The 20,998-nt window shown below is 48.4% G+C and overlaps 1 protein-coding gene across 1 annotated transcript in view; it reads left to right on the top strand.

Moving 5' to 3' along the window:
* The window catches only part of LOC147692145 (NTPase KAP family P-loop domain-containing protein 1-like), a 273,140-nt gene that overhangs the window by 136,116 nt on the left and 116,026 nt on the right, over window positions 1-20,998 (top strand). Inside the window, exon 3 of the mRNA XM_086938444.1 lies at window positions 12,210-12,341. Within this exon, the coding sequence (XP_086794570.1) occupies window positions 12,210-12,341 (132 nt within the window). The remainder of the gene's footprint in view (window positions 1-12,209; window positions 12,342-20,998) is intronic.

Here is a 20,998-nt window from a genome sequence, read left to right as displayed (position 1 = left end):
TTCGCTCTACTAGGGATGTTTGGTGAGGCGATGGAGAAGCTGCTCGGACACGTGCCTCACACAATGCTGGTGAGGTAGTAGTTGCCGCGGGGGGAGGGTATCCTGGATCAATGCTGCAGAATTGGGGGGGCCAGTATGGGTGGGAGAGGGCTGTTACACTCGCAATTCGAGGGGCACTGTCCTATAAGAGGGGCCGGACTGAGGCGCTGATCAGACATTTTGTTGGAACAGTCAGTGGTGCACTATTTTGGCGCGCTCTGCCCTGGTGCCTTTGGTTGTGCTACTCTCTAAGGCAGAGGTCTTCAAACTTTTGATGCCGAGACCCCCTTGTAAAACCTTTTTAGGCGTAAGGACCCCCTTACGACAAAAGATTCTAGAAACTGGTACTCCTCATCATCAACAACTATCGACAACCATAAATGCGCCTGTTAGACCTCATCACATCCACCCATCCATCATTCATCCACCCACACTTTCACACATCCATCCACCCTTTCATCCTTCCATCCATACGTCCATCCTTTACCTATCCACCCATCTATTCATCCACCCACCTTTTCACACATCCATCCATCCATCATTCATCCATGCAACCTTTTACCCATCCATCCATACATCCATCCTTCATCCATCCACCCTTTCATCCTTCCATCCATACATCCACCATTTCACCTATCCATCCTTCATCCATCCACCCTTTCATTATTCCATCCATACATCCATCCACCCTTTCATCCATACATCCATCCTTCATCCACCCACCCTTTCATCCATCCATCCACCCATCATTCATCACCCACCTTTTCACACATCCATCCATGCATCCATCATTCATCCATGCAACCTTTTATCCACCCATACATCCATCCTTCATCCATCTACCTTTTTGTCCTTCCATCCATACATACATCCTTCATCCATCCACCCTTTCATCCATCCATCCTTCATCCATCCACCTACCCTTTCATCCATCCATCCATCCATCCACCCATCATTCATCCCCCACCTTTTCACACATCCATCCATACATACATCCTTCATCCATCCACCCTTTCATCCATCCATCCACCCACCTTTTCACACATCCATCCATCCTTCATCCATCCATCCACCCTTTCATCTTTACATCCATCCACTCATCATTCATCCACCCACCCTTTCATCCATCCATCCATCCACCCACCTTTTCACACATCCATCCATCCTTCATCCATCCATCCACCCTTTCATCTTTACATCCATCCCCTCATCATTCATCCACCCACCTTTTCACACATCCATCCATTCATCCTTCATCCATCCATCTACCCTTTCATCTTTACATCCATCCACTCATCATTCATCCACCCACCTTTTCACACATCCATCTATTCATCCTTACATCCACCCATCCATCCTTCATCCTTCCTTCCATCCATCCATCCATCCACCCACCCTTCATCCTTCCATCCACCCATACATCCATCCTTCATCCATCTACCTTTTTGTCCTTCCATCCATACATACATCCTTCATCCATCCACCCTTTCATCCATCCATCCTTCATCCATCCACCTACCCTTTCATCCATCCATCCATCCATCCACCCCATCCACCCATCATTCACCCCCCACCTTTTCACACATCCATCCATACATACATCCTTCATCCATCCACCCTTTCATCCATCCATCCACCCACCTTTTCACACATCCATCCATCCTTCATCTATCCATCCACCCACCCTTTCATCTTTACATCCATCCACTCATCATTCATCCACCCACCCTTTCATCCATCCATCCACCCACCTTTTCACACATCCATCCATCCTTCATCCATCCATCCACCCTTTCATCTTTACATCCATCCACTCATCATTCATCCACCCACCTTTTCACACATCCATCCATTCATCCTTCATCCATCCATCTTTCATCCTTCCTTCCATCCATCCATCCATCCACCCACCCTTCATCCTTCCATCCACACATACATTCATCCTTCATCCACCCACCTTTTCTGTGCCTCTCTCATGGGGGTGGGGTCAGTATCTCTCTGTGTCTTCTTCCTTCTTCCTCTCTCATGGGAGGGCATCTCTGTGCTTCCCTGCTTGGGGGGGGGGGGGGGGGGGGGGGGCAGACAGGCTGTATAAACACCTCACGGTGAAGAACAGTTTCAGGCACATTTCTCATGCACAGGCGCCAGGTATGTGGGACTTGAACCAATGACTGTAATGTCCTTCTGCTGTTTGCTATGTGTGTTTGTAAAGCGCTCTGATACCTACGGGTTAAGCTAGCGCTATATAAAACGTTAAAAATAAAAATAAATCCCACAGCTAAGTCCATTGATTGAACTCAAAGGGCTACAACCTCCTCCCCCAGACACCCCCCCCCCACTCCCCAGCACGTGTAAGTGAGCCCGGCTGAAACAGCTTCGGGACACACAGAAAGGCACACCCGAGTACTTCACAGGTCTTCAGAAGACCTTTACTTGTTAATGAGGCGTGAATTGGGCCTCCACCGTGATCACCCGGCCTCAATCAGCCTGACGCCAGGAACTGCTGCACGCTCCAACAGAATCTGCGACCCCCTTCCCAGGACTCCACGACCCTCCTGGGGGTCGCGCCCCACAGATTGAAGACCTCTGCTCTAAGGGCTTAGTGTTGAACTGTTGAACACTCTACTTACTGAGGGTTGATGGGGGGGGTTCTTGGGACCTGTCTGACCTGGTTGGGGGTGGTCGGCTGTGGGTGGGTTGGTGTTCGAGGGGTGCGGACTAGGCTCTGGTTTGTTGGGGAGAGTTGTTGCCCGGGGTTGTTTGCGGGGTTTGATTGTACGGAGTGTGAACTGTCGTGTGGTGCTGTACCTGTTTGGAGACGCTGGCTGGCGAGTTGGAGATTATGTGAATTGCAGTGTCCTGCTTCGCTCATCCTTGCTAATTATACACACGTGAACCCTTGTAATGTCTAATGCTGCTCAGAATTTGCCTACAAATGCCCCGAATAAGCTGAATCTGTTGACCTGGAATGTGAGGGGTCTGAACGACTTCCATAAATTAAGGAAGGTCCTTAGCTATCTCAATAGACATCACGTGGACCTAGCCCTGTTGCAGGAAACGCACTTACCACACTCCAGCAGAATGTTACAATCTAGGGGTTTGGCTGGGAACATAGTTGCCGCGGGTTTCACGACACACGCCCGTGGGGTGTTAATCTGGGCCAATCCCTCATCACAGCTGAAGCTTATTCCAGTGCACGCTGATCCGGAGGGCAGGTACGTCCTGGCTAGATGTGTGGGTAAGGGCCTCGATCTACTGGTGGTGAACGTTTATGGCCCCAATTATGACCACCCTGAATTCTATGCGACTGTCTGCTCTTGCCAGGTCACATGCACAGCCTTGGACGTTATGGGGTGGGGACTTTAACTTTGTATTTGACCCGACCGTGGACCGTTCCGCGGGCCCAGCTCGGTGCCCGGTGGCTTCGGCCTCACATATGAAAGCTGAAATGACTAAATCTGATTTGGTGGATGTTTGGAGGGAAAGGCACCCCACGAAGGGCGGTTTTACAAATTACTCGGCCTTCCACGATGTGCACACTAGGATAGATTACTGGTTGGCATCCCCCCCCCCGGTACTTGGTAGTATTAGCGCATGCGAGGTCCTTCCACGCACACTTTCGGACCACTCCCCTATCCTCCTACACCTCTTAACCGCCAGGAATGGGATCCCGGCCTTCACTTGGAGGTTCCCACCTTTCGGGTTGCTGGATGACGCCTTCAGGGGGGAGCTTGCGGAAGATATTGAACAATACTTTGTGACAAACATAGGCACAGTCGACGACTTTTTTACGGTCTGGGAAGCTTTTAAGGTGTATATCAGGGGGTGGCTATGTCGAAGCATTCGAGTGTGTTACGCTCCATCAGGCGTGACCTCACTACTTTGGAGAACAGAATAGCGGAGCTGGAGGTTAGGCGACTGACTACAAGCGGCGATACTGAGGGACCGGTGCTCACCCAACTTCTGTCCGAGTTTCAGGCTCTGGCGGACAGAGAGATCCTTTATATGGGCAAATATGCCACCGCCAGAGTGTATGGGGAAGGGGAAAGGCCAGGCGCCTTACTAGCGTGCATGGTCCGAAGCTCTAGACGCCCACTGGTCGTTGAGGAGCTGAGGACTCCGGAGGGCGACACAGTCACAGATGAGGAACAGATACTAGAGACCTTCAGGAGATATTATGCAGGGTTATATCAGTCCAAGACGCAGGGAGTAGAGGACGAAATGGAAGACTATCTAGATCATATTGCGATGCCGTTCCTCAAGAACTCGGATAGGGAATTCTTGATGGCCCCCTTCCACCAGGACGAAATACTGGAGGCTCTAGCGAGCATGAGATCGGGCAGTGCCCCGGGCTCGGATGGCCTCACGGTTAGCTTTTACAAAGGCTTTAAGGACTTGCTGCTACCACACTTGATTACCCTCTTTGATGCTGTTTGTGAGAATGGCTAAATGCCAACTACTATGCGTGAGGCGTTGCTCATCACTATACCTAAACCGGGGAAGCCGCCTGACCTTTGCGGCTCGTACAGACCACTCAGCCTGCTGAATGTTGATGCGAAGATTTATGCAAAGGTCGTAGCCACTCGGCTGGCCTTACTGGTCCCAGGACTGGTTGCACCGTAGCAATCCGGGTTTGTCCCGTGCAGAAATTTGACCTACAACATACGCACGGTACTGGGCACTATGCAGCATGTCAAGCAGGAGAACAGCGCGCTGGCAATCTTCCTTGACATGGAAAAGGCGTTTGACTCGGTTGAGTGGCCCTTCATGGTGCGAGTACTGCGAAAGTTGGGTCTGGGCGAGCCGTTCCTGCAGAGGATTGGGGCACTGTACCATCGGCCCTCTGCCAGGCTACGTCTGGGCGACAGAGTGACGGAGCCGATCTACATTGGGAGGGGCACGCGACAGGGTTGCCCCCTGTCGCCGTTGCTCTATGCTCTGGTGGCGGAACCCCTCGCATGTGCCATACGGGAATACCACAGCCTGGAGGGGATAAGTTTCCCCACTTATAAAATAGGGATATCGACTTATGCAGATGACACGTTATTGTATGTCAGAGACCCGGAGGCTAACTTGGCCGCGGTTCTTCGAGAGGTGGTCCGTTTCGGCTTGCTGTCGGGCCTGAGGGTGAACTGGGATAAGTCGATTGCTTTTCCACTTACCCCGGTGACACGACCGTTCGCTATGGAGTACCCGCTGCAGTGGTCCTCTGACTCTGTCCGTTACCTGGGCATTCGCCTTCATACGGATCCTGAGATCCTAATTCGGGACAATTACGGGGTGGCATATAATAAATTGGTCGACGACGTCGATGCCTGGATCAGGCTCCCGCTCTCCCTTTCGGGTAGAATCGCTCTAATGAAAATGGTAGTGCTTCCCCGATTCCTGTTCCTCTTCCTGAATTTGCCTGTGGTATTGTCGAAGGTATTCTTTAGGCAACTTACCAAAGTCATGATCCGGCTGGCTTGGGGTGGCAAGCAGCCTAGAGTCAGATGGACGACCCTGATGCTCCCCTGCGAGATGGGGGGCCTGGGAGCACTGGACCTGGAACGCTATTATAGAGTTGCACAGGCATCGCATCTGCACTTGTGGATTCACGGTGATGCTCGGACTCCTCACCTCATATTGGAGCGGTTATTTGCGGACCCGCTCCCTCTGCCTGCCACTGTCTGCCTGCCAACAGGCCGTACGGTTGGCCGGATGGACTCACTTAAAGCGACCAACCATGCCTGGAACTTCTTGATGAGTTCTCGTGGCTGCGCCTTACTGTACTCCCCATTGATGCCCGTCGAGTGGGCCCTTTGGCTTGACCCGTTGGGCGAAAAAGGAGTAGTTAAAGCCCTGCGGACCCTTGGCATAGTGAGAATGGAAGACCTGTTCGCGGATGGCACACTTAAAACCTGGGACCAATTGGCTGCCACTGAGTCAGGCCCCACCCTGCTACAGAAATTCCAATATCATAGACTCCGCTCTGCGTTCCGTGAAATTTTGGGCCCAAACTTGGAGGAACCGGAGGAGATCCCGGAACTGACCTATGTAATTAAATCCACTTCGTCGGCGAAGCTCATTTCGCAGGTTAACAAGCTGGGTGTAGTGCATCAGCGCCTACAGCCTTCTCAGGCCAGGGAGGCCTGGCAAGCTGATTTTCAATCCCCCATAGATGATGTTATGTGGCGATACTGCTGCTCCAGCACGCGTAAGATTTCCTTGAACGGCAGGCACAGGTTGGTGCATTTCAAATACCTACAGCGGGTGTACTATACCCCTGAGCGATTGCACCGCTATGGCCTACGCCCCACAGCTGAGTGCGAGCGCTGCCGCACAATGGTGGCGGACTTTTTCCATTTGGCGTGGCTATGTCCTGGGGTGCAGGCATTCTGGGGGGAGGTATTTGCCGAACTAGACCAGATTTTGGGGGAGACTCTACCCGCACTCCGGCGCTGGCGCTCCTTGGTTATTCTAAGCCATTGGCCCCTTCTCTGCGTCGTCTGGTAGACATGGCACTGCTGTTGGCCAGGAGGGTGGTGGCGGCTTGCTGGATGCGAGGGCCCCTGCCGACCAAAACGAGATGGATGCGAGACCTACAGTATTGCTGCACCCAGACAGAACTATACAGCGACCTGTTACCGCCCAGGAGTAGGCCCAAGAATTTCTGGGATCTTTATAAAGAACACCTACAGAAGGGGGAGGGAGACGACTCTGACACATCCGAGGCGGCTGAACTCCAGGACAGGGTGGGGGAGTGAGGTTCTGACCACGTTCATTGCTATATGGAAGGGAGGAGAGTTGGGAGTGCACCGAGCTAAGTAGGGGCTGCTGTGAGGATTCTGCGCTAAGATGAGACTGGGGGCTGCCAGGGGAGGATCATTCCTTGCGGGAGGATAGACACGGGACATAGAGTAGGTACACATCAGGACATTATAAATAGGGTTGGGTTGGCAGACACATAGACACACTCTAGAGGGTGTGGTGGGAGTTTAGTTGGGGATGTTCTCTTGACCTTATCTCTGTACTAGGCCTGTTGACCGCGATTGCAGTAGTGGATTGCCAGTTGACACACCGCACCAACACGCAGCTTGCGAAATAACACTTCCCTTGGCACTGTTATGCAACCGACACATTACCACGCCGCCGGGCCCCCGGGATGCCGGCAACAAGGCTGTGTACGGACTAATACTTTGCTGCCCATGTGATTATCATAATGTATGAAGAGGTGCACTGTGATTATGTGTTACACTTGGTGATGTCAATGGCTTTGCTATCAAAAAAGGTCTTTAAAAAAAAATAATAATAATGTCACAGTGAAAATGACTTAAGAATAATAAGAAGAAAATGAATGATAATAATAGTACAGTGATGGAAGAATGGTGTCAGACTATTTATTGGTGTATGCAAGCAGAAAAAGTAGTATATACTTTATAGAGACGGTACCAGAAAAATTAAAGCATGGGGAACGCGAGGGACTATCACCACATCAACTAATACTCAGCAACCGATGTGGGTGGAAGCTTTAAAAGTACATAGATTAACACAGGAAACGACACACATTTTAAACTGTTATTTAATGTAATTAAATTGAAATAATAGATAATAGAAACCCAATACTTGTTAACAAAAAGTTTAATTATGGCACAGATTAACACTTTTCCATTATTTGGCATGAAAATCTATCCTTTTTGCAGTGTTCATGACGTTTTATGGTATTGAATATAGCAAATGAATTAACTGTTGTGAAAAAAATTATAGAACACAAAAGTGTCAGAGGGTCTGAACATAGAAACTAAATGTGGTACATTGAACTAGAGAAGTTTAGAATCTCACTAAACTTCTCTAGTTCAATGTACCACATTTAGTTTCTATGTTCAGACCCTCTGTCACTTTTATGTTCTATATATTACTCAGGGAATGTGTCTCTGTATGGTCTCTAAACTCCCTTAGCACCCCCCCCAACTTTAGTTTTTTCTGTGAAAAAAATTATAACAATCGATTACTGAAACAATAATGAATATATATGTAAAATGACAAAACCACAGCATTTAATTCAACTTCTAAACTAAAAAGAATAATTTAGCGTTAGCACAGAGCTGTGTCTCTAGTGAAATACCACTGCAGGCAACTATAAGTGATTTGTTATTTCCAGACCAAGGATTGCTGGGTCTACAAACACAGTGCCTGGTAATTCCTGAGACACCAGTCCCGGTTTCACTGGGTGCAGACCCATCCACACGCTGTCAAACTGCAGGCTGGGGATGTGGACAGAGACACAGCTGCCCCCTTCAACCTGCCCTTGCCCTGTATGCGGGGTGAATATAACACTTACCACAACATTGTCCAGCCCTGTTCATGCAGGCGGTTATTAGAGCAGCAGAAAAGGGTCTGTCATTATGCCTCGATAGGGGAAAGTATTTTTTAAATAGAAGACTTTAGAAGCTGGGGCGATGTAGGTACCTTTTGAGTAACAATTCCCTAATAGCGATTTCTAGGTCTCGCCTGTCGATGCGCATGCGCATCGAGCAAGCGAGACTATGGGGGCTCATCGACTCTTTATCCAACTTGCAAGGAATCGTGGCGATTCCTTGCAGTGCCCGTGACTTTTAAGCTCAATGCGCATGCGCATTGAGCTTAAAAGCGCGTGCACGTCCGTCTTTGTTTACCCGCTCCGCCCCCTTCCCGCCGTCTCGCATTTCCCCCTGCCGCATCAAAGGCTTTCACGGCCGGCCGGCCATGCTTTCAGTTTCACGACCGGCCGGCCGTGTCAATTACATTTCAAAGCCCGCTCTCCCTGCTCCGCCCCCTGCTCCGGCCGAGACGCATTTTTCTGCTTTGCAGTGTTATTGCTTAATGGAGCGTCCACCTTTTGCATGTGCCTAGGTTCTTCCGGAAGCCTCTGCGCCGTTCAGTGAGTACTTGGCATGCCCGCGCAGCTTTTGCTTTGAGTTGTAGGTTTTGCAAAAGGAGCTGGTAGCACTGTGTGCTTGTATCTCATTGCGTGTCTACACCAGGCTGAGCGCCATTTACTGGCAATCTTTCCGGGCTGGGCTGCACACCCTTGCCGCAGGTCTAGGCTTGCCTCTGTGCTGTTCTCTATGGGTTAGCACTGGACTCGGCCACTCCTGGAAATGTGACTGTCCTGCATCTTTGTAGCCACTGTATCCTATAATGCTACAGGGGACAGCTTCATGCCCACAGCCCACCCACACCGCTCCGTGTGCTTCTCCTAAAACAATCGGCATCCCTCTGTTATAGAGAGTGGCACGAGCCACCGCATAGAAGAGAAAGTCAGTGGGTTTTAAGTAATATTTGGTATTACATATAATATGTGCAACCCTCTGCTCTTCGTAATCTTCGGGAAATAGGCAGGTGTATAATTGGCAGTAATCTCCGGAATACGCGACCCCTGATCTTCGGTCGTCTTCGAAAAATAAACTCCTCCCTCGCCTGACCAGCTAGAAGCAGCAGATCTCCGAGATTAGTTACTTGTCGAGCATTGTCGTTCTTATCTTTAGCATTTTGTATGCTTTTTGACTCTTTTAATTCCCGTTTCTAAATCCTTTAAACACAACATTACGAATATGTATATACTGTTGGATGACGGCGTAAGAAATGCGGAAATTGCAAGCAGTACCCAACACCATCAGAATCTCAGCACACACGCGTACAAAGGCGCACACTCGCCCACAAACTGCACACAGCTGCACACGTTCACCAGCTGCATGCTCACCCCTCAGCACATATTCAACCTTCGCCCTTATCCATCCATTCATACAAGGTGGACGCATGAATACATACTTCCAGGCACACCCCTGGAAGATGCATAGATGCGTGTGCACCCACTCTGGCTTCACTCTGCCAGCCCCGCCTCCCTCGGCATCCTTCCTCCCAATCTCTGGCTCCCTCTGTCCTCTCACCTCACTGTGCCCGTTCTCTCCCCAGCCCCTCCTCTCTGCCGCTTTGATCTTCTCCGTGAGCCGCATGGCCTCTGAGAACATCAAAGCAGCCTCCAAATGCTGACCATTTGTCACCCCCTCCCTTCCTACTGGCATTCCCCCCTCCCTTCTCGCCCAGTCCTTGCTTTCTGTCGTCTTTTCCACTCAATGTATTTTTCCTCTCACTCCATTCTCGCATGTTCATAAAGGGTACTCTGCCAATGGACTTTTCATCGAATTCTTAGAGAGTCGTGAGTGCAGACCTCATGTGCCTTAATATTGGCAAGTTCCGAGACTATGCATGCTTTGTTTCAGAACGCTGATACGCCTTCTTTTTAAGTCATCAAAAAACTCTTGCACCATTTGTTGGGCACAGCGTATATAGTACTGTAAAGTATTATTATTTTAAAAACGAAGTCTCATCAGAAGTCTCAAATGAAAAGTTCACTCCCATGTCAACAAATGGTAATTCTCTCAATTGTAATCTACTTCGTGTTTATGTCGGGAAAGTTTAGCAACAGCAGTGAAGCTGAGGTGGAAATCTGGGATAAACCATCATTCGGGTCAAGTGAGCCGGTGTATTAAGCTAAGGTATCCTTAAATTCAACCACTTCTTGCACAAGCGGCAGACATCCTGAGACTTGCTGTACTCGTGAAATGTTTTAACATTCCCAGCTCGGGAAACATGACACGCACACTGTACACATTACCCATGAGGCCAGAGCAAACAACGCCTGCTTTTTTTTCACCCTCTGTTTGCAGTCACTTACAGAAAACTAAAGCTACATTCCTTGTGTCCAAAATGTGCTTTGCGCTTCTCCCTTCATTACGAGTGAGACCATTTCAAGAAGGTAATAACAATTGGCTTAATATGCATATGTTTTTCATCTGTAGGGGAGGTGTAGCTGTGCTCTGCTTTCGATGCTGTTTCTGTAGGCACCGTTGTTGAGACGAGAAGTGTTTTATATGCGTGCATGATAATGCAGGGCCTTTTATAACGACTAAAGATTCCAGAGTCGCAACTCACCCTCACCCTCACTCACCCTCACTCTCACTCACCCTCACTCAGCCTCAACTACTCCCCCTCACCCTCACTCACCCTCAACACCTCACCCTAACTCACCCTCACCCTCACTCACCCTCAACACCTCACTCGCCCTCACCCTCACTCACCCTCAACACCTCACCCTCAACGCCTCACCCTCACCCTCACTCACCCTCACCCTCACTCACCCTCACCCTCACTCACCCTCACTCTCACTCACCCTCACTCTCACTCACCCTCACTCTCACTCACCCTCACTCTCACTCACCCTCACTCACCCTCACTCACCCTCAACACCTCACCCTCACTCACCCTCACGCTCACCCTCACTCACCCTCAACACCTCACCCTCACACAGTGCAATAGGTCTCAGACCATTTCAGTTAGAGCTTTTAGAAATGTTTATGGCTTTTTTTATTTGTAATTCTTTAGCATTGGCTACAGGAAACAAAAATGCTAAACATTTACCAAAAAAACCCATAAACAATTCTAAAAGCACTAACTCTAATGGTGCGAGACCTATTGCATTTCCAATGCTTGTTTTGTTCCAAATGATTATTTTGTAATCGGTAGTCTAAATGAGTGAAATGCTTACTTCTTGATTTGTGATTTCTAGTTGGTTGTAAATCGACCTACCTCAAGAATATTAATGAGGTAGGTCACAATATGCAACCCGTTAGGAATCGCAGCCGTCTAAGTGATGGTAGCCTGCTGAGGCACAGCAGACCACCATGTCTGTGATTGCTTTTTATTTAAGCAACATTTTTTTTAATGCAGTCCATTTTCTTAAATTAAAACAGGATGCATTTAAAAAGAAAAAGATGAAACTTCGAAGTTTCATTTTTTTTCAATATTCTCGCAAATGTGTTGCCCCTACTTTTAAAAGAGTGGTAAAGTATTTCTGTTTGCGACCGGAATTTGGTCTCACAACAGTAAGACATACCATACCAATTCGGCATTTGGAAAGGGTGCCTAAACACGCTCCTTCCAAATACAAAATTGCAAATGCAGGTCACATTTTGCATTTTGTATTTTTGAAAATGCATTTTTTGGATCGCAAATTGCTCAATTGTGAAAATTGGGTCATTTGCGACCCAAAAATGTTTTGTGCATCTGGCCTGTAGTTCTTTTTGAAAACAAGATTGATATTTAGGGATTTATGTGTTTTAGACATTCAATTGAATTTGTGTTTTTTTCAGGCTTTCAAACAGAAGATGATGTTTATTGCCTGGCCTTGGCGAAGGCCTTGTATTACGTGTCCACTCCAGTCACTGTCGGCTTTTATGCCCCGTGGGGGCGGCAGGAAAATTCTCTACTGAAGAAAGTGCGATGTGAGTACCTCCCTGAGAATCTATTATCCAGTCTGCACTGAAAAAGGCAAACAATTAAAACCTGGTTCTGTGGTGTGAAGCAACAAATACAATCCTGAAAGAACGATTGAAATATTGCACACATGTAAACTTTTAGGCCATAGATATAAAATTGGGAAGGTTATTTGCTAAGTGATTTTAATAGTGCATAAAACACTGAACTGGACTCGTGTCCTGTAATTGTGGTTAGCACTGTACAATTTAAGTGATAGTATTGAATTTGGTGGTATTACCTTCCCATTACCAGGCAGTAATACATTTTGCCCCAGAATGGGGAGTAAAGTGCAGCACCAAGAAGTACTGGGAAGTTTATCATTTGTTTTTCCTGATTTCTAGTCCTTTTTACAGTCACATATTCCACCTGCAATTAGCTGGTGGAATATATGACATGAAAAACAAGTGGAAGAGGGAGGAGCTTGCCTGGCATCAAGATGGCCACTATCCGTTGAGAAGCTGCTGCTCCAGATGTGGTGGTCCTATCGTCAAAAGCTCGGGGCGAGTGTCGTCCAAGTTGTGGTGATCCTGGAGCAACAATTTTGAGGCCGCACGACGAAGGCAGAGCCGTAATCCGGTCATCGGGCCTGTGAGCCGCGGCCCAGTGACGCACCCTAAATAGTTGCCGCGTCTCGTGTACAAGCGCAGTGGCGTAAACTGCAGCTGAGGTCCGGACGGGGATGTGCTGCAGTCCAGCATAGGTTCCCTGCTCCACTTGGCTTCATTTACTTCAGGCAAGGAGGAGCACTGTGGTCCCCGAGAGCGGGCGGCGGATGGGTTGTTGGCTGCTCGGCCCGCTCGAGTGCTGGGTTGCTGATATTCATCCTTGCGTGCTGCTGGATGCCGCGGCCCATCGCGCCCTCCCGGGCTGATCTCCCTCACCAGCATGGCCTAATCAGGGTCGGATTGGGATCACAATTTGGCCGGGCACTGACGAAAAAAGTGGCCCACATTCAAGGGGCGTGGCCCACAATTAAGGGGCGTGGCACACATTCAAGGGGCGGGCCCTTTCATGGAACACCATTTGGTAACTCTTTGAGGTCTAATTTGTGGAGAAATGTTTTGTAAATTAAGCCTTTTAAACCTTACAGAGCAAGTAACATTGGTAAAGACTAGGAGCACTGCAGTTTTGATAACTGAATACTTACTTGCTGTCTTAACGCCCTGCACAATGCCGTTAGATACTCTTTCCCAACCAGTTATGTCCTAGACTCTAATTATCACATAAATCCGAAATCTAGCACAAAGTCAAGGAGAAAGGGTAAGACTGGAATCTCTGGGAATAGAACATGTAATAACAAAAGTAAGAATTCACAAACGAGGAAAAGGCAGTCTGGGGTGTAAAGAATGCTGGAAAATGTATCTGTACAATCTAGTCATAAATGTATTTCACAACCAGCAGGTGATGTCCATATACAAAAACACAGTTCACATGATCCGATTTTTTATTTAAGGGCCTGGGCGATGAAGTGATCTGCCCAGAATTACAGGTTGTTGAGCAGACGCTGGGACTCAAACTTGAATCCTGATCTCTGCAACTCTGGCGTCAGGCCACATATGCCTATGCACAGACCAGAGACGTTTTAAGCCATGGGCAATGTGGGCTCTGGCCCAGGGCCCCAGCGTTTCAGGGAGCCCCCTGATAGAGCCAGCTCTAATCTGCAGAGAATCTTGCCGTAATGACCAACAGATTGTTTTAAATACAATTTTTCAAATTTATTTTTAATATGGGCAATGAGTAAGAACCTATCACAGAGATTTTGCAGAAAATGTGTTTATGTTTCATGCAACATCCATAAAAAGTGTCTTTGAGATCAAACAGGCCATCACATATGAGAAATGGGAGGATGTCACTGAGATTATTTTCATTCATTTTAGTGAGCTGCTACTGTGTTGTAATATTGAAAACACACGTCAATGTCCTTGAATATTAGATGTAAATACATTAAGAATTTGGACAAGTATGGTAGTGACCAGCTGAAAGAGGGCATCAAAGAGCAGAAATTGGATTGTAAATTCAAATCTGTTCCGAACAGGGGCCCAAAAATATGTTTGGCCCAGGGCCCCCAAAATCCTTAAGATGTTTGGCACAGACAAGGAATGAAAGTGAGAGGATACTCTTCTTGCACAGGACACAGGGTCAAGGTGACAATGGCCTACATGCTGAGCAACTAAAAAAAAACAGCAAGGCCCCTTTCTGTCACAAAATTATTCGAGCCCTCCAGTGAAGGAGCACCTAATAAGCTGGAAGCCCCTGCTATTACTAACCTACTCAGCCCTCCCCAGACCTTAAGCTCAGGAGCACATGCACAGCAGTAAGGCCCCTGCAATTAGTAAATTAATCAGCCCTCCCCAGCCCTCCAGACCGCAGGGCAATGCCCTGGCAGGGGAGCACAAAACACAGCTGCTGGGTCATCCACAGTAGGCAGGGGGAGGCTGAGGTGAAGATGGTGCAAGTTGCAAAGATCACCTGGCCCCCACAGCGAGACCCATTCTTCCTCGCCCACTATGCCCTGAATGGGAAGGGCTGTGGGCGAGGTATTAAAACTAACACTGTTTATGTGCTGCGTGGGCCCCTGGGCGGCCGAGGTGAAAATGGCTCAAAGGCCTGAGCAACACCTGGCCCCCAGGGAGGCCGATTTTTGCAAACAATCACCCCCTCCCCAGTCACCCTCAGCGTGATTGCTATGCAGGTGAAGGAGAGGCCACGGAGGATAATCTCTGTGGCCGCACAGTGAAGCTGCATTCATTTCTCTGTGGGCCTGTTTTTGTTTCTCCCCTTTCCTAGTCCACAGAGAGCACGGAGACAGAGACCGAGAAATGACAAATGAATGCAGCTTCACTGTGCGGCTGGGAAAGGGGAGAAAAAAAAACGGCTCACAGAGGGCACGGAGACACCGGCCCTTGGGCCCATGCCCGAATGCCCGCATTGCCAATCCGCCTCTGGGCCTAATTATAGTAGGAGCGCGACGGCGTAAGCTTTCCTGCTGCTGTCTGTGGACCACTGCAGCGCTATTCAATCCCCACTGTGCAGAGCCGCTTGCGCCGCTGAGGGTGCGGACTACTAGGCTGACCTGCCCCGCGTTGCTGATCCTTTCTGGCGCACCATGGTTCCGGCCTTCTTGGTCCCCATAGCCTATTAATTTAGTAGTGTGGGCTCCTTGATGCACTGTAGGGAAGCACTGGTAGGGCCCAGGGGCTGTGCACCGACCAAGGACAGTCTAATTTGAGAGCTTTCCCTGGGAGGCTCCTGTTGCTGCGTCTGGGCGTATTACACACAGAACCCACTGGGGTGAGATACCATCATATTGGGCACTCTGACGCTGCAGGGCTTGACAGCCACACTAGTCACAATGTGCAAACCTGACAAGACCCAACCCAAAATTAATTTCGAGCACCGTAAGTCCAAACGCATGGAGGATGCAGCAGAATCAGCGTTGTCGGACACCGCCCGCCCAGCAGAGGACACATTAGGTGATATTAAAACTATTATAGCATCAACGCAGCATGGCTTGACCACGCTCGATGCCAAAACTGACACTCTGGCTTATAGAATGAACAGGATGTCTGAGCGTGTGGATAACCATGCAGAGTACCTGGACATGGACAAAAGGCGCATCACAGTGTCGGAGGAGGCTCAATCAGAAACCCATAATGCTCAATAACAAATGGAAAAAGCACTTGTAGCCCTTCAGAACAGGACTGAGGATTTGGAGGCTAGGTCTAGACGCTGTAACCTGCGTATTACGGACCTTCCCGAAACCACTGAGACAAGGAACATGGAAACTTTAGTAGAGAAACTGCTCACTACGTTGCTGGGGGGCGAGGTGATCTCTCCCATGTTTGTCGTGGAGCGTGCGCACCGCTCGTTGGGTCCAAGTCCGCGACCTGGAGCTCCTCCACGTTCTATCATTGCAAAACTCTTGCACTACCGGGATAGAGACGCCACACTCCGGAAAGCTAGAGTCCTTGGTCCATTACAATATTAGGGGTCCACCCTGTCCCTGTTCCCTGACTTTACACTAAAGGTCCAGGAGGCCAGGAGACAGTTTGTACCTATGAAGCGTAAACTACGTGAACAGAACATTGAGTATGCACTGTTTTATCCTGCGCGATTGAGAGTCCGCTTTGATGGCAGGCAACAGATTTTCACAGATTCTCGCACTCTTCAGAAGGCCTTAAAGGACTGCGGCAAGTTGGCTTCCTCTGGTAAAGCACATAACGACAATGCACATACTGGTGCTGAGGCCGGAGGTCTGGAGGACAATGACTAATGGCGAGGCAGTGATGTCGGGGCTTGGTATCTTAATTAGTAGTGCGCTCGTCTCAATTCCCCTTTTGTTCCTTGGCTCTGCAGGCCTGTTACATAGTCGGTAAGAATATTGTGCCTGCATATAACGCAATAGGTATCACCTATTATGGGTTATTGATGTACGGGTGCCTAGGTCATCCATTAGTGCTGTGGTGGTCACCACTGAATAATTACATCTGAAGTGTTCTCATTACAGATCAGGTGGTCTCGTGTGGGCAGTAATAAGCGTGTGACAGCCGGGTAACCTCTGCCCCAAAGCGTTACGCGCACTCTAACACAATGATCATCAGGTGTTGTGGTATTTTTTGGCTGTTTTACTGTTAGTTCTTTTATGTTACTTTTGGGCAAGGGAGGGTTTGATAATCAACTTTGTGTAGTTGGGGATTGCAAGGTGTGGGTGGGGGAGGGTATGGGATTGTGATGTTGCATTTTCTTGCTTTTGGTATGGAACATGGTGGGCACAATTTACAGGTGTATAAGGATAAATATAGTATCATAAATAGCTGCTTCCCTGCTCATGCTTCAGCACATTGAATGCCGAGACATCAGATAGAGCAGGGTCCTATTAGACTCTTAGACTCCTGACATGGAATGTCAGGGGATTGAATGAGCATAGGAAACTGCACAATATTTGGGCATATCTAAGAAGGAAGGAAATCGACCTTGCATTACTACAGGAGACTCATCTACAACAGGGGTCCACCTTACTAGCAAGCAAGACACTGGCGAGCCTATCCAATGCTGCGGGGTTCACCTCGCACACTAGAGGAGTATTGACATGGGTCAATCCGAAGCTGGGGCTTCGGGTGGAAAAGTGTGTCACAGACCGAGCAGGCAGATATACCATAACTAAATGTCATAGCAGTGCAATGGATTTTCTCATTGTTAACTCTTACGGGCCTAACTACGATGACCCACAGTTTTACCAATCCTTGTTTACACTTGCTAAGGGCTTTGGTACGTTGCTGATACTCTGGGGTGGGGATTTTAATTGCGGTCTGGACTCAGCACTGGACCGTTCGAAAGGGGCCCCTAGACCTCCGTCAGCTGCTGCCAGGGCATGAGAGGACATTACTTTACAGTTACAAATGCTGGATGTATGTAGAGATAGATGGCCTGTGCAAGGGGGGTATACCCATTACTCTGCCTTCCACAATATTCACACCCATATTGATTACTGGTTTATATCTGCATCACTGATACCTAAGGTGCAGAACTGTTTGATTTTAACCCGCTCTTTTTCTGATCACTCCCCTATATTATTGGAACTTAATGTGCTGTCCTGTCGCCCTTCCCCTTTCCTGTGGAGATTCCAGCCATATTCCTCGTTAGACACAGTTTTTAAATCTGAACTACAAGATACCACTAACAAATGTTTCCACAATAATGTTGGGTCTGTGGAAAAGTTTGCAACAGTGTGGGAGGCGTTTAAGGAATTTATACGCGGGGTGGCCATGAAAAAGCATCTTGGGTACTCAGATCAATAAGAGACAGACTGACCTTACTAGAATCCCAGCTGCAAGCTTAGAAGTTGACCTAGTGGAGAATAACACTGCTGCAGTACGGGTACAATTGAAAGATACCCTGGAAGAATATCACAGCATTGCTGATAGTGAAGTACAATATATGGGAAAGTATGCCACAGCTAGGGTCTACGGAGAGGATGACAGGCCGGGTTCGGTCCTTGCTGCCCTGGCCTGCCGCAGGGTGGAGTCTGCTAACATATACCAACTATTAGATGAAGATGGCACTCTTGTCACAGATCAGGTAGATATCAACGGTTGCTTTCGTAATTATTACCAGGAGCTCCATGATTCTAAGGTTAGCCCCTCAGATAGTGATATTTTGCATTACCTAGAATACATTGAACTACCGTGGCTGAAGAATGACCATAGAGAATTTTTAATGCGCCCCTTGGAACTAGCAGAGATCCTCCTAGCCCTAGGCTTGATGGGGGGGGGGAGGGGGGGGCAGTGCTCCGGGGATGGACGGCCATACGGTTACTTTTTACCAAATTTTTATCGACATTCTGGTCCCCCACTTGAGCACCCTTTTTCAGGAGATGGGTGAAGCCGGAATCATGCCCCTCACTATGCGAGAGACTTTGATTGTTACACTACTGAAGCCCAATAAAGATCCCCAAAAGTGTTCCTCTTATCGTCCCCTCTCTTTATTTAATGTTGATATTAAAATATTAGCTAAAATATTGGCTCATCGCTTCTCCTCGCTGCTCCCTCAGCAGATTGGTCCAGAACAAGCCAGCTTTATCCTGGGCCGCACGCTATGAAATAATTTAAGAACAATATTTGCCACCTTCCAGCATGAGGAAGTTAAGGCAGCAACTGTATTTCTTGACGCTGAAAAAGTGCTCCGTTCGGTTGAATGTAAGTACATGCTGGCAGTACTCGGGCAAATAGGAGTAGGAGAGATCTATATACAACTGGTCTCGGTCCTATACAATTCTCCCCTAGCCAGAGTCAGGACGGCAGATACGATTTTCTCTCCCATCTTCATATCTCGTGGCCCTAGACAAGGATGCCCCGTGTCCCTGCTGCTTAATGCTATCGCTGCAGAGCCCCTGCTGAGAACAATACACAAGTACCATGGGCACAGGGGGCTACGCTTTCCCAAATATGATCTAATTGTCTCTGCCTATGCAGATGACATGTTGTTAAACATTTGGGATCCGGAGACTAACCTTTCTCCAATAATTTGTGAAGTGATACGTTTTGGTGGACTATCGGGCCTTAAAATAAAATTGGGATAAATCTATAATACATCCACTCACCCCAACAACATTGCCAACTCCCCTAGATTTTCCACTGCCGTGGACGGCAGACCCGGTCCGCTACCTAGGAATACATATTCATTCAGACGCCGATTAGGTGATCAGGGCTAACTATGGGGCCATAGCCAAGCTGAGTAACGATATAGACAGATGGATTAGGCTTCCCCTCTTATTGGTTGGGAGAATCTCTCTGATGAAAATGGTAGACCTCCCTTGTTTCCTTTTCTTATTTATTAATATACCCATAGTTGTCCCACAGCACGTTTCGCGAGTTGCGAACTTTGCTCACCAAACTAGCCTGGGAAGGTTAAGACACCGCAAGTCACTTTTCACACCCTCACTATGCCCTAAACTGCATCTGGGCTGGGGGCACCTAACTTAGAGTTATATTATCGCATTGAGCAGATCTCACATGCATACTCCTAGCTACATGGGGGCATATTATCAACAACTAGCGATATTTATCGCTAAAGAAGCTTAGCATCGCCGGATTTTATCGTGGAGATAACGTGCTATTAGCAACGTTTATCCCCAAATCGATAAAATATCCGGCGATAGCGGCGAAATGCGTGAATATCGCTGGAAATCCAGCAATATTCAGGCATTATTGCTAATAGGGTCTTAGCCTCAATATCCACCTTCCATTGGATATACAGGCTAAGAACTGGTCTGAGCAGGTGTTAGTATTCAGCGACATTCGCTCTTAGCGCACATTTTTTTACCGCTACGCCTGCCTTGCTAATGGGCGATAGCGATGTTAGCGACTGCTTTTAGTCGCTAACTGGTTGGGTATGCCCACTTTGCATGTCATTAGCGCTGACATGCAAAGCGGGCCCCAAACCGCTCGCTATCACCTAAAAGCTGTCACTAACTGATGTTTACGACAGCTTGCTAATAGGGTGATGAAATTATCGCCGCTTTGCGGCCGAAAACAGCCACAAAAGCGGTGCTAATTCCATTTCGCCCTGCCTTGATAATATGCCGCATGGTCCCTCTGATCTCCCTCACCTTCAGATAGAAAACGTAGCAGCGCTCCCGGTCCAGCTGCCCCGATTACTGACCCAACCCCCGGATAGGCGCTGCGGTGTGCTAGACTCGGTAAACTCTACGGTTCATCCTTGGCACACCATATTGAGAATGCATGCTGGCCCTCATTTATATTCTCCTCTGTTGCGGGTGGAATGTTGTCAGTGGCTTAAACCTAGTTCTGAGCGTGGTGTTCTCAGTTCACTCGACACTCTGCGTATTACAAACATGGGTGATCTCTTTCAGGAAGGGAAGGCTCGCTCCTGGGAAGATGTTGTTGCGAATGTTGAGTCCCCTTCTTCACTGTTGCTCTTCCATTTTTTCAGACTACGCCACTCTTTACATGCTCTACTGGGGGATGATTTTCTTGAACCCTTGGAAATCCCAGCTCTGTCACTAATGGTCCGCTCTACAACCCCCACGAAACTGGTTTCGAATCTTTACGCTTCGGTACAAACTGCCACTAATACTTCATATGCCAAAGCCAGATTGGCTTGG

Source organism: Lissotriton vulgaris, chromosome 9 (genome assembly GCF_964263255.1).
Source record: "Lissotriton vulgaris chromosome 9, aLisVul1.2, whole genome shotgun sequence".
Classification (NCBI taxonomy): Eukaryota; Metazoa; Chordata; class Amphibia; order Caudata; family Salamandridae; genus Lissotriton; species Lissotriton vulgaris.
Note: the sequence above shows the minus strand (reverse complement) of the source record. Positions and strands in the feature narration are given on the sequence as shown.